General features: G+C 39.0%; 1 protein-coding gene across 2 annotated transcripts in view; it reads right to left on the reverse strand.

Annotated features, from left to right (window-relative positions):
• Window positions 1–1,655: 1,655 nt before the first annotated feature.
• hars (histidyl-tRNA synthetase) overlaps window positions 1,656–24,721 on the reverse strand; it is a 42,699-nt gene continuing 19,633 nt past the window's right edge. For both annotated transcript variants that reach the window (XM_077577057.1, XM_077577055.1), the window contains 6 exons: window positions 21,769–21,862; window positions 19,885–20,012; window positions 16,937–17,209; window positions 13,650–13,766; window positions 3,943–4,089; window positions 1,656–2,125 (listed from right to left, as the gene is read on the reverse strand). In XM_077577057.1, the coding sequence (XP_077433183.1) occupies window positions 2,066–2,125; window positions 3,943–4,089; window positions 13,650–13,766; window positions 16,937–17,209; window positions 19,885–20,012; window positions 21,769–21,862 (819 nt within the window). In that variant the 3' untranslated portion in view covers window positions 1,656–2,065. The remainder of the gene's footprint in view (window positions 2,126–3,942; window positions 4,090–13,649; window positions 13,767–16,936; window positions 17,210–19,884; window positions 20,013–21,768; window positions 21,863–24,721) is intronic.

Raw genomic sequence — 24,721 nt, forward strand, 5'->3', positions numbered from 1 at the left:
TTTTTAACACTGACAATGCAATACACCCATAAGTGTTTAAACACCAAAGCAAGAAGGCGATCTGGAACGCTTCCAGTTTTGTGGACACATTCTTATCATTCGAGCATTCGCGCACACCGTGGGGTGGGGCTTTGGTAGTACATCAATGTCAGGCATTTTGCGAAAAGCCATGCAGGACGATATGATTACCATTGTTGCTCTGTACTTTGTGTGGAAGTCCAAACGTCGGAATGGTAAACGCCACCATCTTTGGATTCACAACACCATCCAGAGGCGCACCCAGCTTGGTGAATTCCATTGATGAACCGCGTCTGGATGACTGCCACATCCAGCATATTTCAGAATGACCAGTGCCCAGATTGACGACCTGTTTGCTCGTATTGGTGCTAGGATATCTCGCATGAACAATAACTACAGGCGTTCCATTTCAGCTGTGGAGCGACTGTCCATTTGTCTCCGGTGATTTGCAGCTTTGTTTGGTATCGCACAAATACTATATCTAGGAGTCACACCGGTCAGATTTATGATAGATAGCACAAGCTAAATGTATCAAAATGATGATGAAGTGCATACACCATACTGCAAAGTTGTAAATGAATTAATTAAAAAGGATGGAATGAATGGAGTTAGGATTGATGAGGTTATCTGCCTTATCAACAGTTAAATACACACTTAAATTTACTACCGGTAACTAGTAAAATACAACAGAAAGTCACAGGAATGTAATTATGATTGTTTTACTTTACTAGCTTCTATAAAGCCTCATTTAAATAGTAATACTACATGAACTTTTATGTATTTAAGGTTGATATATTTATCTAATCGTGATGAATAATAATGTTTTATAAATTATTTTGGCTGTCTACTGTACATTACCACAGCAATTCCCATGCAACTATGTGTTTTATATATTGCAGATACTCATTCCTGACCATAGAGATCCGGACGTCACGTGACTATTTCTCCGAAAACTGGTGGAGGACCGCAGCAGTCCTGACGTGTCCCTTTGGTAAAGACCTTGGTGGGCCAACGCAGCCCAAGAGAATTATCTGATTAACCACTCGCCAAAATAGACATCCATTGCATGACGTACAAGAGTCTGATAAAGGTGCCAACAAGTGTCCAGTTACAGAGCGGTAACAAACCAATGGCATGCAATGGCAGACAGTGAGAAAATGTTGTGAAAAATGGTGAACTATGCCCGGGCAGGGAGAAGCCAGAGGAAATTTTGGTGAACACACACACATTGTGAGCTTTATAAACACATCTGACACAAAAAACAACACACATTTTCGATGCACACAGAGATCTCACACGAAACACACACATTGTGGGATTCATTACACATCTGACATGAAACACACACACATTTTGGTATTCATGAACACATCTGACACGAAACACATTAAATGTGTGTATGAATTGTCTTACGTGCATTTCTCACGTGCTTTTAATTTGAAATCCGTACTCACGGATTGAGTGTGTGTGTGTGTGTATCTTTCTGAGAATCATTTCGTGCGGCCGAGAAACACACTTGCATTTTTTCTAAACAGAGCCCGTCTACAGCCAATCAGATGTCCCTTTACAGCTAATCACACGGGCTGGGGTGTTGTGTAACGTCACTGCTGGCTTGGCAACAAGAAAATTAGACCATGTAGGATCAGGCAAAATAGTTTTATTCTGACACTTTTTGTCAAGAACTGAGGGCCAAGTACACATTACTTCGTTAGTCCTGAAATTCACTGCATCAATGTACCAATTTTCTGTTTCTGTCTGACACAAACAAACTAGATCCCCAACATTTCCCCCTGCTTATAGTTTGACAAAGGTAAGCAATGTTTTTCTCAGTGAAAGTAAAGCATTTGAGCAAAATGGAAACTTCAACATTATTTGGTTACTCCAACCTTTATGAATAGAGTCACAATACAATAAGCAGTCTCAAGAAATTAGATTGAAAGTAAATTTTCACAAGATATTTATTAATTTGTTGAAGCTCGACACAGGACTTGCCACGAGTTACTGACATGCCTGCATGAAACGACAAGGAGATGCATTTGTGGCTTGACTAGGCTTCAGAGGTCCTCCTCCTGATCTCATCAACAAGACTGGGTCTTGAAATATCAACCTGTTGAAAACAGGTTCATGGGGTTTAGAAAGTAAACACCTTTGGTACATTAAAAGGCAGAAATGCATGGTCATAGACAGCCACATTGTATCCCACAGAGTCCTCAAATTCTTTGTAATACAGTAACTTAGAATACACTGTGCAACACCTACTACACAAGCTAATCAGATGTTTGAAAATGCAACCCCAAAGCCAATAGTTTCCAGTAGTGTACAACTACAATGCAAGATAGTGAGATCTGTTTCTAAAATGTTACCATCTCATGTAGACAAGTAAACTAAAACATTAGAAGCATGTTTTGTGTAGTGCAGTTGCATATCTATGCACATATAAACAGATAAATATCTATGTTGTTTAAATAATACCTTTCTGTCACCGGTTCATATCAGAAAGGGGAAAAAATGATGGCGCAGTCGAAATACTTCAGTGAGGTGTTTTTATTTACACCAACACAGCATCAAAAATGTGATATTTACAGTGCAAGTCCAGTACAAAAACAAGCCCAACAATATTTACAAGTCCCTTTGGTCTTTTTTGCAACTTACTGTGGTAGCCAGTCACTCATCCCACTTGGCTGAGCACTCCCCTACAAATGATTTTGGATCCCTTTAAATACTCCCAGCCCCTCCCTCCGGGCAAACCATTTAGCAAATCATGGGGTATAATACCAACAAATAAACAAAAATAACTAAAGCATGTAAATAAATAATATCTGCAACATATATTAACCATAACAAAAATCCTCAATTCGCAATCTGTAACTTATTCTCTTAAAAATAGAACTCATTAAATAATAAACCAAACTACTTTTGTGGTATAGTCCATAGTCACTTCAAGCGTGGCAAAAAGCACTATTTAAGTGGGAATCAGGAAGTGCTTCGGTTTGGTCCAGTGTTTATTGTTTATTGCAGTGTGTGTTATGCGTTGGTGTCGAGTGTGCACCCTCAGTACCAACAACGGGAAAAAGGAATGAGTCCAGGTGGCAGGTGAGCAGTTTGTGAAAGTGTCGAATTACAGGGGGAATTTGTGTGGGCTGTGTGAAAACAGTTTAGACGACGCTCATCTCCGCAGAAGGGAAGTGCGGACAGTCACAGGCGCTCCGTCACACTTTCACATTCTTGTCTTTAATTTTCCGACTCCAATAGTAGTCATATTAAAAACTATTATTTGCAAGTCGTCAGAAAAACTAGGACATTAAATCACTAGTTACATGTAGTTGTAATTACCCGATTAAGTATATATTATTCGGAATTATTGTATTTGATTAAAATTTAAATGCATACTCTAGTACTGAGGATGTGTTTGCACATGAATGGCTAGGCCATTTCTTAAGGGTGCGTTCACAAGAGAGGCTTAGTATATTAAATCAAAATACAATATGTAGCCTCTGATTGAGTGTCCCATTTAATCAAGTGTATGTGAAACTGCAGTGAATAATGGACACAACCTTGTTCAAATGCCTTTTTTTTTTCTTTTTCTTTTTTTTAAAATGTGAAAATGAGAACAGGATAAATCACTTCAAAAACATTTTCAACTATTAATGTGACCAACAACCTGCACAACTTAATTGGGAAAAACTGAATCTTTAGAGAGTTATAGTAAACACTAAGATAAGATAAAATATTTTTTCACTATAATTGATCAAATTCAAACTCACTATCATTTAAAAGGCCTCTTATTAATTTCATTATCATTACTTTACTGCCCGCCTCTGGAAGATGTTTTTTTTCCCAATTGCAATGTACTGGTTGTAGGTCACATTTATAGTGCAAAAAGATCAGAAATATCTTGATTTCAGAATGCCCCGCACACTGTACCTCCTCTCTGGTGGCCACAACACGGAGTTTGACAACACCATCTTTCAGCTCCTGTTCACCAAGGATGGCCACAAAAGGGATCCCCGATTCCTCGCAGTACTGTAGCTGACTGAGCAATTTGGGGTTCCTCTTGTACATCACCTCTGCCTTCAGATGTGCACAGAAATGTAAACATCTTATATTAATACTTCCGCATATTGAATTGAGTAAAGTACTGATTATTAGAGTAAGAGGACGTGTTCATGTTAAGATTTTTCTGTATGGAACTTAAGAGGCATACCAAATGTTACAAGTTCCTACATGCAACATATGTGACAGATGTGTAGACTGTAACTGTGTACACAAAAGTATAACTGTCTCGCGCTTCCCATATGCTACCCCCGTGTGATTTTATTAGGAAGCTAACCAACCTTTTGGTTTTCGCACAAGAACTTTTTTTTTTTTTAAAGGAACCCCGACTGAAATGACAAGTTTGCTTTATATTACTTATTTGGTTGGTGCCAACATAACTGTGAGATTCATTTTTCAAAAATCATTTTTAGTTTAATACTTTATTTGTACGTACGTCACCATTGTTATTTACGTCGCAAAGCATTCAGTGCATAATGATGTAGAATGGCGGCTGGCTTTCTGCCGAGCAATATGAAACGCCTATAAAGAAAGCAAGGTAAGTCTCCGAAGCGTTCCTAAAGGGACGATCAAAACTCTTGAATGCGTCGGGTGAATGACGGGAGCACAGAGTGGGGGAGGGTGACTCCCGATCGTATGTTGTTTCTTTAGGAACGCACCCAGAGTACAATACAAACGCATCCTCTCAAATGGCCCTTTCGCTTTTGGTGTGTGGAATTTTTTCAGTACGCAGACAGTAGAAACAACGCAACAGGCAAAAAAAAAAAAATCTACAGACAGTTATCGGAATGGACGGAGCGGACGTAAGAATTTAAGACTTGGGTAAATAAAATTTTAGACCTGGGATGAAAATATGAGTGTTTTTTAAAGACATTTAAGGCCTAAAATGGACGTTTTTTAATTTTAGACTTTTTAAAACGTTTTTAGACCACGCGGGAACCCTGTACTTAATAATGATAAGAATTTTTTGGGCATCAATATCCTTTTCTTATGAATTGTTTGATGTTATTTTGAAGGAAAAAAATGCTGTTTATATGTTTGACCTGTAATAAAAACACAAAAAGATTGCTCTCAAAGTTGAATTTTTACTTCAAATGCATATTTTCACAAAACCCTTGAGTTCTCTTATTTTTGTCAAAACAAAACAAATTTTCAGTTAAACTTGCCTCTCCTCTTCTACTGCTAATTACTCAAGAATGACAAGTGCTAGAGACAAACTTTTTTTCTGATGAAAGATGAGGGTTTAAGCTTTCTTTCGGTAGGTCCCATGTTTATATATCCATAGAACACAATATGCTGTAGGCCGTCCAAAATGGGTTAAAATCCTGTAAAATGGATGGCACTGAGGGGATGGCAGCGCTGCAAATGGCTGGCATTCAATGAGTTAATAAAATATTTTCATAACTCTTCTGATGAAACTTCTTCTTCTTCTTTTCCTTTCAGGGGTGGCCACAGCGAATCAGTTGCCTCCATCTAACCCTGTCCTCTGCATCCTCTGCTCTCACACAAACTACCTTTATGTCCTCTTTAACTACATCCATAAACCTCCTCTTTGGAAACTCAGCATCCTTCTGCCAATATACTCGCTATCTCTCCACTTGAAATGTCCAAACCATCTCAGTCTGGCCTCTCTGACTATCTCCAAAGCCTCTAACGTGCTGTCCCTCTGAAGTGCTCATTCTTGATTCTATCCATCCTGGTCACTCCCAAAGAGAACCTCAGCCCCTTCATCTCTGCCACCTCCAGCTCTACCTCCTGTCTTTTCCTCAGTGGCACTGTCTCCAGACCAAACACTCTTCACTGAAACACTAAAACTCTATCACACCTGACATTTTTCTCAAGCCCGCTCTAGCCTGCCTGGACACGCTTCTTTACTTCTTTCCCACACTCTCCATTGCTCTAGACTGTTAAACCTAAACACTTAAACTCCTCCACCTTCTTGGTCTCTTCTTCCTGTAAACTCACTCTTACACTTGGGTCCCTCTCATTCACACACAGATACTCCGTCTTGCTACGGCTAAGTTTCATTTCCCTCTTTTCCAGGGCAGATCTCCACTCCTCTAGCTTCTCCTCCACCTGTTTCCTGCTCTCACTACAGATCACAATGTCATCAGCAAACATCATAGTCCATGGAGATTCCTGTCTGTATTCTTACAGTCCTCATGCACTTGAACATACGTCTCTGCCACTCCAGACTTCCTCATACAAAACCAAAGTTCTACTCTGGGCACCCTGTCATAAGCTTTCTCCAGATCTACAAAGACACAATGCAGCTCCTTCTGACCTTCTCTGTACTTCTCTATCAACATCATCAAAGCAAATACTGCATCGGTGGTACTCTTTTTTTTTTGGCATGAAACCATACTGCTGCTCACAAATGTTCACCTGTGCCGTCAGTCTAGCGTCAACTACTCTTTCCCATAGCTTCATTGTGTGCCTCATCAGATTTATTTCTCTGTAGTTGCCACAACTCTGCATGTCTCCCTTGTTCTAAAAAATGGGCACATCACACTTCTCCATTCCTCAGGCATCTTCTCACTATCTAAGATCCTGTTGAACAACCCAGTCAGAAATTCTACTGCTACCTCTCCTAGACACTTCCATACCTCCACAGGTATACCATCAAGACCAAGTGCCTTTCCACTCTTCATCCTCTTCAATGTCCTTCTCACTTCATCCTTACTAATCTTTGCTACTTCCTGGTCCACAACAGTCACCTCTTCTATTTTTCCTTCTCTCTCACTTTCCTCATTCATCAAATCTTCAACGTACACTTCCATCCCTATCCTTTATTACCCTAACCTGCTGCACGTTCTTCCCTTCTCTGTCTTTTTGCCTTGTCAACCTGTAGGGCTGGGCGATAAATCGATTTTTTTAATTAATTTGAGTGTTTTGTTGTGGGCGATTAAAAAAATGATAACCTACGGACTTCCGGTTTTGGCGGTGAGGAGTAGATGTGTTTACTCCGGCTCCCTATCTCCTCGCATGTTATTACTGTAATTTACCATTTTTCATAAGTGCGTCACAAGTGTTTGACAACTCAGCCCTAAAATGACTTCTAGCGCAGCGAAGCAACACCTTAAGAGGGGCTCACCACCTAAAGAAGATGCGAACACGGTGAGCGACCAACTGGAAACATTGGAGGCCACCTGCGCTGAATTAACCGCTAGCAATGCTAAGCTAAAAGCCAAGGCCTCAGACTTGGAGGCGTGCAGCCGCCGCAATAACATTTGCGTTATTGGTCTTACCTGAATCGGTCGAGGGCCCGCAACCTGCGGCGTTTTTTGCCTCCTTCCTGCGCGACCTTGTAGGCGAAGATACCTTGCCAACTCCTCCCGTTTTGGACCGAGCTCACCAATCGCTAACGGCTAAACCCAAACTAGGCGAAAGACCGAGACCTGTTATCGTCAGATTTTATAACTTTCAAACGAAGGAGAGGGTCATTAGAGAGGCCCGGAAGAGAAGATCTGACATGAGGTACCTTGGCAAACCCATCGCACTTCATGAGGACTACACACCCGAAGTCATGGAGCAACGCGCAGTTTATAGAGACGTGATGCAACAGCTGTACAAGCGTGGGTTGAAACCCTCACTTCTATACCCGGCAAGGCTGCTGATCACTACGGAGAAAGGTGAAAAGATTCGGCTGCAATCTGTGGAGGACACTAAGGGCTACCCGTCTACCAACCATGCTCAGGATTCTTCGCCCAAGTAGGTTTCTTTACCTTGTTGGAATTTGCCGTAAAATGGGTGCTCGTGGGACTGTGCACAATTTTGTTACAAATTTGTAATGTGGACTATTAATGTGTCATTTTATTTTCATATGTTCGTATTGTTTGTTTCCCTTGAGGACAACTTTGGGACTGTGGCTCCTTTGTTCTTTCTTCTTTTTTTTGTAATGGGGAAAAGGCTCTTTTCCTTAAATTTAACATGACAGGTTATCACCAAAAATAACTACTTTTTTATTTAAAGATATTTTTTCATTGAAGGAAGAAAAGGAACAATAAGAAATTGTTTGGATTATTGCTCCATGTTGACATTGTTCACGCATCGTTTTATTTTTCGCATTTTCCCCTTCTTTTTTTTTCACCTATTGAAAGTGAAGTCAACTTTATTTATTTTGTTCTTCTTTTTTTGTGTTCTAATGGAAAGGAGCTCTGCCCTTTTCAAATTTTGTCTCTGTCGCCAAAAATGGACGCCTTTCACTTTTTTTCCCATATTCGTCTGTTTCCTTTAAAAAAAAAAAAGTGTTTTTTTCTCTCTCTCTTTCTTCTCCATTACTTCTGCCTAATTTAGCAATTGTATTATGCTTTTGTTTATACACTGTTGAATATTTCATTATATTTCTTATTTGGTTAAGACGTTAACACCTTAAAAGCTATGGCATTCAGTATTTAATATTATTATTTTAGTAGTAAACTGGTTACAGTACGTGTGACTTCACCCTACGCATGAGGCCTAACAATCACTGCGCTGTGATCTCAAATTGATTAAATTGGTGCTTTTTTAGTTTTTTTTTTCATAATGGAATGTTCGGAAGTTTTGTATCTTATATGATACAGAAGTTGTTTTTTCCTAAGGGGTTGGTTTATTTCGCTGTGTGTGTGTGTGTGTGTGTGTGTGTGTGTGTGTGTGTTTGAGTGTGATTTTCCTTTTTTTTCCTTCTTCTTCCCCATGTTTGTTTGCAGCTCAGCCATCTAGCCCAATTGGAAACCCACTTTGATGGGAGGTAGGAGCCTACGCTTTGTCTCATGGAATGTCAAGGGAATGAACAATATTGTCAAGTCTAACAAGGTATTGTCACACCTACAACACCTTGGGGGAGATCTGTGTTTTTTACAGGAAACCCACCTCTGCGCTTCAGAAATTTCCCGCATGAAATGAGCTTGGATGGGCCACTTATTTCACTCAGGGTTCACTGAGTGGGTCAGGAGTGCTGCCATTGTCATAGGCAGGGGTATTTCCTTTGATCCTTCTATCTCTATAAGTGATCCCAATGGATGCTTTGTCATAGTTTCGGGCTAACTGATGAATATCTCTGTGGTTCTGGCCTTGGTGTATGCCCCCACATGGGATGACGATAAATTTATAACAAAATATTTCTCCTCTTTACCTTATCTTGCAGACCACCCGATCATTATTGGGGGCGGCTTTAATTTAGTACAGGATACTGTGCTCGATTGATCATCTACCAGACCCCCAAATCTGTCTAAATCAGCCATTACCTTGAAATTCCATGCAGACCAACTGGGATTGTCTGACCCTTGGAGAACACAGTTCCCCTCCGATAAGACATTTTTGTTCTTTTCTCACGTGCATCATAGTTTTGAATCAATTTTTTCCTTTAGGATGATAAGTTGTTACACAGCATTACTGCTTGCAAATATCATTCTATAGTGATCTCTGATCATGCCCCAACATCGATTTATGTTAATTTTTCCCTTTGCAGACTGGCCCGTAAATTTTGGAAATTTAATTCCCAGTTGCTTTCTAAGCTAAATTTAAGGATTTTCTCACTGAGAAAATGTACTTCTTTTTTTAAATGAATGACAGGCCCGACATTAGTAGCAATATACAGTGGGACTCTTTTAAGGCTTACATTCGTGGGTAAGTTATCTAATTTGTTTCTCATTATAAAAAGACAGAGCTTGCTAAATTTGAAAATCTTGCAGAAGAAATTAGTATTTTAGATGTTAACTCTTTCACTGCCAGACGTTTTCCGAAACGGGTTGTCCCCACTGCCAGCCGATTTAAGCATTTTGAGTGATCTTTCAAGGTCCACAGAAAATGTTGTGTTTGGACTATGGAAACACACATACTACCAAATGAAAGATTGGACTCTCATCTTTCATCAGAAAAAAAAAGTTTGTTTCTAGCTTATTCCGTTCTTCAGTAATCAACAATAGAAAATGGTAACTTCCACCGAAATTCTAAAAAGTTAAATATGCTACTGGCCCCTTACCCGCGTTATACAAAAATAGGTTGCAATTACAATCTCAATATGATTTGTTATTGACTAGCAAAGTTGAGGTTAAACTTTTGCAAACAAAGCAACATTTTTTTGAACATGTTGATAAACCAGGCAAATTATTGGTGTACCAGGCCCGAGCGGTGAGCGCCTCTAGGCTTATTCCTAGGATATCATCTTCAACTGGGCAGATTTTGACAGACCCAGGATATTTGTGATACTTTCTTCGATTATTATTCCACAATTTATTCTTCCAAGATTTTCCGCTGCGAATGGCCAGTGCCCAATCCTCTCGACTGCTTAACATACCTGCAAAGTGAATGTAGATACTTTTTGGGAGTCGCAATAACAGTCGCCAAGGTTCGGGAAGCCATAAGTTCCCTACAAAGTTCTAAAGCTCCTGGCCCAGATGGCTACTCCACAGAATTTTTAAAAACCTATTTTAACATACTGGCTCCCATTCTGGTAAGGGTGTTTAACGATGCGTTTCATAACGGTCAATTACATTCTACATTTTCCGAAGCGTCAATAACCTTCATATAAATATAGATAGAATATAGAATAAAGCTTAAGAAGGAAAAAGATCCCCTACTCTGTAGTAGTTATAGACCAATTTCCCTCCTAAAAGTTGACTTCAAAATTCTGTCTAAAGTACTCGCTATTCGACTCCAGAAGGTAATTCCCACCCTAATTAAGCCGGACCAGACCGGTTTCATTGCAGGTCGACAATCTTTTAACAATACCAGGCGTCTATTGAACATCATTTGCTCTTCTTCAGACTCTAAACCTGCCGAAATTGTCCTTTCGTTAGACGCAGAGAAGGCTTTTGATCGTGTGGAGTGGGACTACCTTTTTTTTTTTTATTTGGGGAAAATTTGGTTTTGATCCAAACTTTATATCGTGGATTAAGCTTCTTTACACATCCTCTGTAGCTAGTATCAGTATTATATATACCTGTTAGGGATGCCCCCTCTCACTGTTCTTGTTCGCTCTTGCCGTAGAGCCCTTAGCATTGTGGCTCCGTGGTGAAAATAAATTTGAAGGGATCTCTTGATTTGGCCTTTCCAACAAATTGTCTTTATTCGCGATCTCCTCCTTTATATAACAAATCCGGATACGTCCCTTCCTACTATTTTGGGTATTTTGGAACAGTTCAAGGCATTATTTTGGCTATAAAATTAACTCGACAACAGCAAAGAAACTCCCGATAAAAAAAAAAACAGTTTACTATGTTACTGTGGAGGAGTCATTTATACAAGGAAGCACTTATGACAAGAAAGAGGCACAATAAGAGCGATCACCAAAGCGGACACGTTGCACCTCGCTAATGATATGGCACCCATGTATACAGTGAGGAAGACATATTGAGGGACACAAGTAGCACTGTTAAGCTTTTAAAACAAACTTGACAAAAAAGTTTTACTTTAATACTTTAGCAACACAGATTTACATTTCCAGAAGTATTTGATTCAAGGTAGAAGTTTTGCACATTGATTCCAAGAGAAGAAATATGGTGATTTTTAGGCAAAATCGCCCAGCCCTACCAACCTGTATAAATCAGTCTCTCCCTCCTTACTGTCCAACCTAGTATACAAGTCATTGTAAGCCCCTTGTTTGGCCTTTGCCACTTCTACTTTCACCTTAAGCTGTATTTCCCTGTACTCCTGTCTACTTTTTTAGTCCTCTCAGTATCCCACTACTTCTTAGCTAACCTCTTTCTCTGGATCCACTTCTGAACCTCCTCATTCCACCACCAAGTCTCCGTATCTCCTTTCCTTCCAATGACACACCAAGGACTGTCCAACCTGTCTCCCTCATCACATTTGCTGGAGTTGACCAGTCATTTGGAAGCACCTCCTGACTCAAACCCTACCTGAAAGTCATACAACACACTTCCTTTTTCAGCTTCCACCATTTCTTCCTCTGCTCTGCCTTTGCCGTCTTTGTCTTCCTCACCACCAGAGTCATTCTACACACTACCACCCTATGCTGTCTGGCTACACTCTCACCTACCACTACTTTGCAGTCGCTGATCTCCTTCAGATTACACCGTCTACACAAGATGTAGTCTACCTGTGTACTCCTACTTCCACTCTTGTAGGTCTCCCTATGTTCCTGCCTCTTCTGGAAGAAAATATTCACGCCATTTCCATTCTTTTTGCAATGTCAACCACCATCTGTCTTTCTGTGTTCCTCTCCTGGATACCAAACTTAAAGGACTTAAAACTGGTAACAATGGTAAAAAATGGTAACTTTGCCACGGCCTGAGGGGATCTGCATCATTTTTACTGGCACTAAGCAACTTTGAGGAGCATGGTCGGAACACTGCCACACAAAATACTACAAGTTTTGTTTGAGGGGACCAACAAGAAAAATGGAAGCTACCCGGATAAAATGACAGTCAAGGATCAACACTGGATTGGCCCGGGTTTCATTCCCTGGCGTGAGCTAAAAAACAACGCAATGCGCTTGTCCTCATGTAAAATGTGGTCTTCCTTCAGGCATAACATTATCGCTTTTGTCAATATGGTGCCGCCATAATCAACATTAACGGAAATTTCCTTAGTGTTGCTTTAAGCAGGGAAACTTAAAAAAATAATAACTATGGCCAGGAGATGGCAGTATTTGGTCTCTTTCGGATGAAACTGCCTTATATCAAAACAATGCAGATTGTCGCTGTCCTGTGAAAAAACACTTCTGTCCATTTTTGTCATGTTTTACATTTTTAGATTTCTTTGGGATAAAACTGAACGCAGACATCCCAAAAATGTAAAAATAAAAAAGGACATATGTGTTTTTCACAAGACAGCGACGATATGCACAGGCATGGCACGCACACACACTATTACTGATTACTACTACCACTACTAAATAGCTTTCAAATGGCTTGGAAAGATTGTCAAGTGTAAAATTGTTCCACTGGTCATCATGTGTAAAGAAGACACTTCTGGCCATCAAAATAATTCAACATTTTCCATGAAAAACGGTTGGAAAAAGGAAAAAATAATACGAAAAAAAAAACATTGAAACTTTTTTTGTTTGTAAATTCCCTAAATATACAACGTATACATATGTGCACATGTATTCTCTTTTGGATTCGTAAATGCTTTCTAACCAAGCAAAAATATAGTTGTATAGACTATATATAAAAATAGTAATTTTCAGTGGGATCCTTGAATACTAAAATATTCAAAAGCTGCATTCCTACATTCAACGCCCCCGTTATATTGTTGTTAATAAAGCACTTGCTTTATATGTCCCTGGGATTACTAAACTCAAAATTAGAGAATTGCTCCTCGGATGAAGTAATTAACGAGCAAAACTTCTCTTCAGACAAAGTTATTTTGAGCTTTAAATCTGCTCCTGTTTACACAAAACATTTCCATTTGTTCTCCTTTGTATAAATGTCAATTGAATTGTGACCTTAAAACAATACCAAAGTGTGATTTTTTTTCAGTTACTGAATAGTCTGTTTTGTGAAAAGACCTGCGTAGTAGTTATTATTGTTTTTTTGCATTACGGAAAAATATTAATTTCATAGTAGTTTAAAGACATATCAACACCTCAAGATGACAACTCTTGCAGATGAAATAAAGGAGAAAAGCCTAACCTTAATGCCAGAGTTCCAAAGTTCAGTGACAAGTTTGAGCCTCTCCTCCATCAAGTTCTTCTGCGCAGAAGCCACCATCACCTGCACCTCGGTTGTACGGATCTTCAATGCTAAAGCCTAAAGAAAACAATTTCTATTAATCTGACAATAACCTGCAGCATGAGTTGAAGCCAACAGGAATAATGCGTTTAACTAGGCCTGTCCGAAAAAAAGTTTTTTTTTGGACAACACGATTACCCAGAAACTATCACAATTAAACTATATCATCATCGTTGTTTTTTAAATGCAGCTGATATAGTTGTAGCGATAATTGATGTTGTCTTTTGGACGAATTAGTCATTTGATCAACGCTTGAGGAAGTCGTAATTTCCTCAACCGCTTATAGGGGCACCACGTTCTGTTTACTTTCAGTTTGGAGAAACAACGAATAAAATCCAAATTCTCGTTTATTTATTCATAATCTGAAGTCGCCACATTCAAAGTTTGTGGTTCTTTGTATTACTAAAAGAATTACTAATCCACTCTGACACAAGCACGATTGAGACTGAACTAGATTTAAAAAAAAAAAGTTTTAAACATGCATTTATTCACTACGGTCACACACAGAATCACAATACTGTCTACCTAATTATCATACGGTGGAGAAAATAAAAATAAAGGTAAACTAATAGAAATCAGAAAGGAACAATTTCACAAAGTAGAAAGGAAAGTTTTGACTTGCCAAATCTGTGAGATGTTTGAAATGGAAGTTGCACCAGCGATATATCAAATTGGTCATGAGATGTGCAATTTACTGGATTGATGTGGTTGAGCGGAGAGAGACGATCGGTTGAAGAAAGAGGAGGGAAAAAAAACTGCTCCCCCCCAAAAATAAAAATTATGAAAAATTGTTCCGCAGTCTGGCGCGCGCGACACAGCTCGGCTCAGGTGCGTTCGGCCCCAACCGGATTTGTCCTCTCGGCGCGCGGGGAGATCCGCGTCTCAGCTGGCCAATCACCTGAAGCCGAAATTCGCTGCGTGTCTGTGTCCCGAGGGAGATCAGCCGTTGAATCAGCTCTCGCTGCAGTGGGACTCGGAGAGCAGGTGCGGAGTGACGCACTGGACTTGAGCGTGTCCGTTCAACTGTGATTGCTGGGTCCCATCAGGGTCACGGAATAGTTCGTCGGCGGCTGTGTTGCCGACGTGGGACGACCACCCAAAAAAAGAAAATATGAAAAATGAAACAAAAAAAAAACTAAATAATGTGTGTCTGCCCGTGCGGACGTGTGCCGGCTGCTTTACACTGCCTACAAGCACGATCGCCAAGTCCAAGACATTTGGTAGTTTCTTGGACGATAAGAAAAATTGCCAGGTGGAAGTTCTTTTGTCTTTTCTGGCCAGACAGACGGAAAAAAAAAGAAGATGAAAGAACAGCGGCAGAAGACGAGCGAGAGAACAATAGTCCGCCCCCGCTTTTAGTTGGAGGGCGTGGACTAGGAAAGGAGAGGAGAACCGCCCTCCTACTTTAACTCGACTCAACTCCAAGACTTTTTAAATTCCAAATTATTTAAAGAATTAATAACTAACAATTACAATTTGGTCAGGCTGGCAAGCCAAGTTTTTCCAGGCAAAACATGTTATCGTTACACATATCGATTAATCCTGCGGCACGAGGTAATTTCGTTATTTGTGGAGTAACTAATAACTCTCTTGAGACTGACATACAGATGACATTCTTTTCCAAACACAAACAAAACATACATGGTGTAAAACATTCAGTTGTGCGTACATTTACTTGTATGTGATGAATTCTTTTTTTGGGTGAAATGTGTAAGATTGCTTTGTGGGTCATAGGAGTTCCAAGTGAGCGCAGTTTCGACCGTCCCCACTTGAAGGCGCTGTGGTCACATGTAACTTGACATGTAACCGCTGGAATGTGGCCATCTGAGTTCACATTAACAACTGGTATGGTTTATCTATCGTGTTAATCCCCCAACTCAACAGGGGAGAGGATGGAGCCCCCGATAACACACTTAAGTACCATAAACTTGTGGTTCTGGCGGGTGAAAAGTAAACATTAACATCCTGGAGAACTGGGCGACGGATGATTAAAAGGGTAGAAGTCACATTTTGGCCTTGTCTGGCGAGGGTGAAACAGGAGGGGGGAAGCTTATCTCTTCACCTCAAACCCCCAGGTTTCACCTCGCACATATTTCCAAGAGTGGAATGTTTGAGGAAAGGGAGAACAAAAAAACAATTGAGGGTGACTGGCAGTATTCGTTACATAGTGATGAAGTTAGAGCAAAAATGATTAACTCATTCAAACCCAAAAAGTATTAATACGTTTTTTTTTTTTATGTTTTTATGCTAGCACAGAGAAGGCTTTGATGCAGCTTTTGACCTGGACAGGTCGCTTAAAGCAATCGTAGTTATTACAAAAAATGGCCAGCAGGAGGCAGCAGAGTATAAGAAATCTGCCAGGGCCATTTTGCAACAAGCTCTTTTTCCCAGTGTTTTCAACAGGTTTGTGAATAATGATGAAACTTAGCTATATTCTAATGCTAATTCCTGCAGAACAGAAACATACACAAATATACTTTTATTCCTGATGAAAGAAGAGACTAGTCTTTCTTTTGGTAGGTTCCATGTTTTTATAGCAATAGAAGACAATATTCTGTGGGTCCTAGCAAAATCAATCAAAATCCAGTAAAACAGCCGGGACCGAAGGGGGTTGCTTTAGTGAAAATGACTGCGAGTGCCCTTTCAAAATTCTCCAAACTGTATTTGGATTAGCCTATTCAACTTTCAATTTTCTGTTGCATTGTCCTTTATTATCCCATTAATTCAACAAGTTGGAAGTTTTTTTTAATTTATATTTTTGCACAAAACACAATTCAGAAACACTTCATTAGACTTTTTAACACTTGTGTATGGAAATTTGGCGTTAGTAGATTGTTTTCATCTTAGAGATGCATGTGTGGCAGCCTGGCAAGTTATTTAACATGGGGTATTGACAGTTGCCGTCATATTTTTGGAACCGATGCACCATACCGGATCGTGTGTGCGCGCGCACGCGCTTGTGACTGCCGACTCCCACTGCAGTGAACAAGTTGACGTATGTAAACAAACGCACATGCAAATTACCATTTATTGAGTCTGAACAAAACGATCAGGTCCATTTTTTCTCATCGAACGATACGTCAATCTCGTAATTATCGTGACAGGCCTATACTTTTAACTAAAATTGCATGTGGGCAAAAAAAATGCAAGCCACAAAATTACAGCTCAGAAACCTACCCCGTACATACCTCAGCTTTTTGTTCCATGAAGGAGAAGATTCTCTCAATGCCGACGCTGACACCCACACATGGTACTTTCTTACCATTGGGGTCAAACATGCCAACCAACCCATCATAGCGACCACCTCCAGCAACACTGCCCACACTAACATACTCATCAGCAGGGGAACCATTTTGAACTTCAGTGGAGAAGTACTCCACACCTGCCTGAGACAGCACTGCTTCATATATAACTCCTGTATAATAGTCTAGTCCTCGGGCTAGACTGAGGTCAAACACCACCTGGAGATGACAAGGCATCAACATTAGAGCAGCAACAAAAAAATTAAAAAAATGAAATACCCAAATGGGTATATACAAGTCATAGTGAATGGTAGGGGTGTAACGGTTTTTATATTCGTCCCAAACAGTTTTGGTTCGAGCCAATCACAAGCTGGGATGTAGGAGGCCATGTGTAATGCTTCATATTATTGGCGGAGCCAGGAGACATAGACTGTTGCTTTTTCTTCCAGGTCAAGTATTTTATTCATTTTCATGCATTTAAAAACAATAGTAACAACTTTGTTTTGAAAATGTATCAAAAGTACAGATACTCAAGTTAAAATGTAACGGATAAAAGTAAAAAGTAGTCTAAAAAAATAAATATTCAGGAAAGTACAACATACTGAAAAAACTACTCAAGTAAAGTAAAGAAGTATTTGTACTTTGTTATTTCCCATCTCTGTCAGTATGCCATGAGCTTAAAGAGATTGGCGACCGGCATGAGATACCAGTTCAGAGCGAGACCAGCGTACGGAGTCTCTCAAGATCTTCCGTGCAGCCACAGTTTACAGCTCGTGCATCATATAAAACTTATTTAACGATTAGATCACTTGGAAAACAAAATTTGTTGAGCCTAGGTACCTATTTTACATTAGAAAACCCAAAATAAATAAATAAATAAAAGTATTAAAAATTATAAAAGTACGAATAATAAAAAGTATCTATTGTCCAATGCAGTCCAAACATGTACTTGTGTGAACTTTGATCTTGTTTTTAATGGAACACAAACCTGCTGTATTTGCAGGGAGCCATTCCGCTTACTATTGTCGTTTTGCAAGAGACATCACAGCCCTCATGGGAATGCCCCCTCGGGGACACTGGACGGCAAATGAGCCACTTGCCTGTATTGTAACTATTGAATCTCATAGAGCGTAAAGTCCACTATCTAATCGATTACCTTATAAAATGGTCAAATCTTGCTTTGCGGTCGGATGTACAGACAGACAAATGAGTAAACCAAATGCATACCTACTAATGAAGACAAACGAACGTCGATTGATAGCAGCAATCAACAGAAAGGACTGTCAGCCCACAAAGTATTCACGGGCTTGCAGCGATTATTTTTTGCGAGGTTAGTAGATAAATGTTGTAATTAGTAGATAAATGTTCATACATTTTACTAGTAAACGTACACTCTAAACTCTTAACAAAAATTCTTAACAGAGGTGTCGAATTGCGTGTTTCAAATCACATTAACGAGCCAGTTATACTCCACTCCAACTGCACAAACACACAGCTTAGTTTTAAAATGTACTTTCTTCAAAACTATTAAGTGCATTTGACTGTTTAATAATGGGGGATTTCATCTTTGTGCTTGGAGTTAGAGTCGGAGTCATATTCATGAAATTACCGCATAGCTTACCACTACAATAGGCATTTATTCCATGCTAGTAAACATAGTAACATAACATCATCACAGCGTTTCAATATAGAACAGACTGTGTAAGCATGATAAACAAGTTTGCATTACGAGGTATATTGTCCCCCGGTGTGAGCGTAGCATCTCGTCCCAGAGACCCAGCCAGCGACAAGGTTTTAAATCAGCCCCGGTGTAAGGAGAGACGGCTTGACTACATAATGATATACTTCATGCGCTGTGAATTCCGACAAAGTCGTCCATTTGATTAACTTGGTAAAAATAGCATGCAACAGAAGGTAAGGGCTGTTTTCAAACTAGCGATCTCCAACTAAAGTAAATATCACGCTCTATGAGTCCCGACTAAATGTGCAACTTCGACTGACAAGCAACCTTCGGTTGAAGTAATAGATTCCATGGCTCTATGGGCAATAATAACTTTAAATTTGTAAAATAACAGTCGCTAAGTCACTAAGTCGCTCCGGATTAAGTCCACTTCCATTCAACAATCATTTCCTTCCACCGTCCGTCATAGGGCAGTCACGTGATCACGTGATGTCTGTGCAAATGGTCAATACAGTGACAAAGCTTACAGCTCGTGCATCATATAAGACTTATTCAACGATTAGATCACTTGGAAAACAACATTTGTTGAGCCCAGGTACCTATTTTACATTAGAAAACCCAAAATAAATAAATAAAAGTATTGAAGATTATAAAAGTACGAGTAATAAAAAGTATTTTGTCCAATGCATTCCAAACATGTACTGAAATGTGTGAAATTTGATATTGTTTTTAATGGAACACAAACCTGCTGTATTTGCAGCGAGTCATTCCGCTTACTAGACAATGCTGGCCTGGCACATATAAAATTTATTTAAATAAATAAATAAATAAACACTAACAATAATTATAATGACGATGACACTGAGATGGATGAACCTCCCATACCAGCTATCTCTGACAATAAAGACAAGCTTTTTCTTTCTTTTGAAAATAAAGCTTGAGTACTTTTATGTACATCTGCATTTTATGCCAAGTTATCTTTGGTAGTAATAAAAGTTCTAAACGACTATGCTAGGTTGGACAAACTGTTACCTGCAATACTGTCTGCTAAAAATAAATGAATAAAAAATATATGAGAATTCAGCTTTTTGAACTTTTAGTTTTTCCTGATATTCCAAACTCGTACCGAACCGTGACCCAAAACTGAGGCACATACCATACCAAACCATGACTTATGTGAACCGTTACACCCCTGGTGAATGGCATTTTGTACCTTGTCTGTAACCTGAAAAAGTTGCAAGTAGCTGAAGAGCAGTTTTATGTCTGATAGACCTGCACAAGCTTGCTTGCTTCGAGACATTTTCTCGTCCTGAAGGAGGCGCTCTGCTAAGTCCATCCCACCTAAAAAACAAAAACAGCTACCTCTTAAAATCCATGTAAAGTGAAAATAAATGTCCCATGAATATGACACACCACAGAGAAGACTGTTGTTAACAAGCCTGCAAAATCTGAAGGGGGGGGGGGGGATTCACCAAGTATATAAAGTGAGGCTCCAAAATCATCAAAAACATGACACTTCTCCCAGTTGTCAGACGCTGTGGGCGTGTCTGTGAATGTGCTAAAAACACGCCTCGCTCAACTCTTGCGTGTCACTCAAATATGTTCTTACAGTATGTGCTCAAATGTCAGTCAGCATGAGCCACAGTAAACATGTGCTGTTGTGTTTAATAAACAGATTAAAAGTTGTTGGGTGTGCGTCCAAAGACTCCACATACTCCGCGTGCGTCCTTACTGTTCTTAATTTATATTAATGAATTCCCAACGTATTGCAGTAGTCTTCTTCCTTTATTTGCTGACGATACCAGTTTACTAGCCGGTGGTGATGATATTAAATCTCTCTGATTTTAATTGACTTCAGATTAATTTAAGAAATTATCAGTTAATGTAAAAAATGTAACGATCTGATATTTTGTGGTAAGAACAACCACTTAAAGGAACAAGCCAATATATAATAACGGAACTGAAATCTTACGAGTACTTCATACCAGAATTATTCCTATGTTCAAAATTCTGAAGTGACCGCCTCCAACCAGATCGACTGATATCGCTCAACACAGCACCCCAGCTTTGTTGTTTGAGCAGCAACGTATTTTAACTGCAGTTGCAGCGTTGCGCCATTATGGAGGCGCTATATCAACAACAGTGCACTGGAAAGACCTAAAGCAACAACCGAAGAAGAAACAGAACACGGAGCAATCAATATAAAATGTCCTAAAATTGATTTTATTTACATTATATTATACTGTCTTGCCCTTGTTTGTGTGAGCCTTTATTGGGAGCGCTGTTCATGTTGTAAACGATTTGGCCACTTAGGGGTAGTGTGGTTCCGCGTGGTCTGATACACTGTTAAGTTGTAGCCACAGAGTAGAAGAAAAAGCCACAATCAATTTATGCCATTAAAATATGTTTTTTGCAGCATAGGAAGAACATTTGCCAGTGAGTAATGTTAAGATGCTTCTCTATACAACAGTGAAGCGTTTTTGTATGAATAGCCGTTCTTTTGAGTGATAAACGTGCCACAAGTAGTGCGCTAATTCACGTTAGCGAGTCAATGGTGTTTTTCCATTGTGTGTTAGCCTTGAGCTAGCTACATTTAGGAAACAGGCTAAACAAAATGTGTTTGCTTTTATCCCGTGGGCAGTATTTTATTTTGAAATGGCTTGGTCAGAACCAACAAAAAGCAAAAAAATGGTCACAATAACGGCTAGGGGTTAAGTATGCACTGCACTGTGTGTAATTTTCTGGCCTGGTGTGTTTGATGGAGAACTTGCCCAGCTGTTCGTTTCAGATACAGAAGATGAGGACTGATCAAAAGTAACGTGAGTACATTGTTAAATACTTCAAGTACAACTGAACTCACTGTTTGTTAAATACTTCAACAAAGTAGAACCAAACTCAGTTTTGCTCTGTTGCCTTTTTAAAAACATATGCTAGCGTATGTTCTATTTTGAAGGGTCACTTCCATGTAGTAATAACTAAAATAAATAAAACTGCTTCCTTCCTCAGCAAACTTGTATTGGGCACTGTATTTTCCAGCAAACAAAACATGTAACCGACAAGTTTTATGATGCGTAGTCTCATATGATTGCAATCTTACCCTGCATACTGACATATTGCCCAATCTGGTCAGCAGCCTCCTCTGGCAAGCCTTTCTCATTCACCATCTCTCTCTTCACACCATCCCATGGCATCTGGTTGAAGGTGGATGGTAGACAGCAGAGCATAAAAGAGCAGAATAAAAAGTCACTTTAAAATAGTTACTCTTTAGTTGATTTTTTTAATTTTACGTTCTTTCTTGTTCCTATTTCACATCACAGTAGTTTGTCTTTTTAAGTTCCCAAATAGATTAGAAAATAAACGTGCATATAATCAAAATCTGATTGTGTACTGTGTGTGTGTGTGTGTGTGTGTGTGTGTGTGTGTGTGTGTGTGTGTGTGTGTGCTTTAACAATTTATATTAACCTCTAAACTGAAAACGAACTCACAGACTATTAAATGTAGAATCCTTTACTTAAATGATTGATTTACCGAGGGATGACACGGCAGACGAACTATTTAGCCGGTGCAGGACGCAAGCTCTTGTCAAATCTTAGTAGTTTGGCAATGTCCCCTGGCTTTGACACAATGAGGAATACATTAAGTGTGTTTAAAAAAAATAAAAAATAAAAATAAAAATAAAAAGATAATGGATTGCGTAGGGAAGAGCACGAAGGTAGAACATGTCTACATGTCGTGAACTGTTTTGGAACCCATTTCCTTTTATTTTCATGTGCCGTCTAGTGCACATATTTCCCGATATAAACATAGCACTCATTTGCGTAACCTAATTGTCATTGGTTGTTGTCTTCATAGTACTACAGTTGTAACTGCAGTTGAATACAATAATGCAGTAACCAGGACAAAACGTTATTGGTATTGTATGTATTATAATAAAATTGCATGAGGAAAATATAGGGGCAACCTCTTATATACAGACCAAAAAACAAAAAAAACATCACTGGACCACCATTTGGACCAGCATTATAATACAATAACATAGTGGAGCTAAGTGTTCTTAAAAATGGGGTAAAGGATTTATTCTTAAAATAAACTAGTATTTATTATGTACAATTCAAACATTAACAATGTGGTTGAAAGTAGGAAAATAAAAGTGAACTTAAGTAATGATTACATTTGAATGTATGTATTGAAAAATATTGAATGAAAATCCGAGTGAAATAAATGCCCAAAACAAAAGCCTTAAAGAACCTTAAAGCCACTGAACGTAGAATATTCCATTTCGCATCGCTACTGCCACTTGTTGACGAGAAATGAAACCGCACATTGCGCTCTTCACATACACCCCCCGCACATTACGTCACATACGCAGACAGGGCGCAGGAAATTCTAACCCAAATCCAGTCTGAAAACTATTGGCCAGAAGTACCCATTGTGAACAGCTAAGGTGTTAATCTACTAATTAGAAGGCATTTCAGTCATAAATGGTCAAATAAAAAGCTTATTGTAAAGTTATTTTGGGGGAAAAAAAAGTTCCTTAATGCATCTTTAAAATAGGGCTGGTATCGGGCACAGACACCTGGTATAGGTACTCGCTAATCCCTAATTACGAGTGTAGTAATTTTATTAGACAGATGCATGTTCAAAGAGCATTTTAAAAGACTGATAGTTGCTAGTTGGGTCTGTAACATGTTGGAACATTACATATGCAAAAATGTTGATCACTGTTTTCCAAAATACAAACAGATGTTTGAAAATGTGCAAATTATGAGATTTAGATAATTTTAAATTAAACAAGATATTCAAACGATTACTCATTATCAAAATAATTCTAAATTAATTTGGTAATTGACTACTTCTCAAGTAATCAAATACACCGAATCATATCGAATGCACGAAAACTCATGAAATTTGACACACCCACCTGGCCTGGCAAAATTTGATAGTGTGTTGTGTGATTAAAAATAAATAAATAAATAAAATCTCACTCTGTTGATTAGGAATAGTCAATACAATAAACCAGTTTTATGCATTCCAATCCCGCCTGAATTATCTGTGTGTGTTTAAATGAATTTTAATTTTGTAACAAATTCAACAAATCACGAAATTCTAAGTGTAGCACCTTCAGATTTTTAGTCATTTGATTTCCTCAAACTTAAGTATAATCAAACATGGTAACCCAAAGACTTTTAAGTTTGTCACCTCGACGAACCCCAATTCACGCTACAGTACGAAAGACACGCTACTTCCATTCGCAGTGACGCCTATCAAAAGATAAATCTGAGCCTCTGCAATGTTGTAAAATGCTTCATAAACATGATTAATTGAGACCTGTGTGTTTAAGAAGCTTCTCAAACCATAATTTGGATCTTAATGTCATGAATCTACTACATAATAAATTAAATTTAGTAGGGATGGGTGGGTACCGATAACAGCTATCGGGTCGATACTAGGACACATTTCACGGGATCGGTATTTGCAACCTATATCGATACTGGTATCGGCCCCCGCTCTTGTGGGACCGTTCTTCAGTCAGGAACTAAAAGCTGAAATGGTTATTTTGCATTTATTGATCACCTCATGGGGCTCCGGTAAGAGAGTACGTAAATCTTCAGTTGTACTCAACAAAGTGCAGACATATATTTGTATATTCTATATCGTCATTGACTGCTGCACTGCTATGAGATGAATGACGAACGGCGAATGTGAAACAGGAAACGGAAATACAGAGCAGCTTTCCAAATTAAAAGCATAGATTTCAACACAAGATATAATTAAACAGCTTGAGGAATTCTTAACATGGTAGATATTACTAAATTACTTAAAGCCCTATTGTATTGAATTGAATTCCTTGCACTTCACTGCATTCCTTAACTCTTTCACTGCCAGACGTTTTCAGAAACGGGTTGTCGCCAGTGCCAGCCGATTTAAGCATTTTGAGTGATCTTTCAAGGTCCACAGAAAATGTTGTGTTTGGACTATGGAAACACACATACTACCAAATGAAAGATTGGACTCTCAGCTTTCATCAGAAAAAAATGTTTGTTTCTACC

Source organism: Vanacampus margaritifer, chromosome 10 (genome assembly GCF_051991255.1).
Source record: "Vanacampus margaritifer isolate UIUO_Vmar chromosome 10, RoL_Vmar_1.0, whole genome shotgun sequence".
Taxonomy (NCBI): domain Eukaryota; kingdom Metazoa; phylum Chordata; class Actinopteri; order Syngnathiformes; family Syngnathidae; genus Vanacampus; species Vanacampus margaritifer.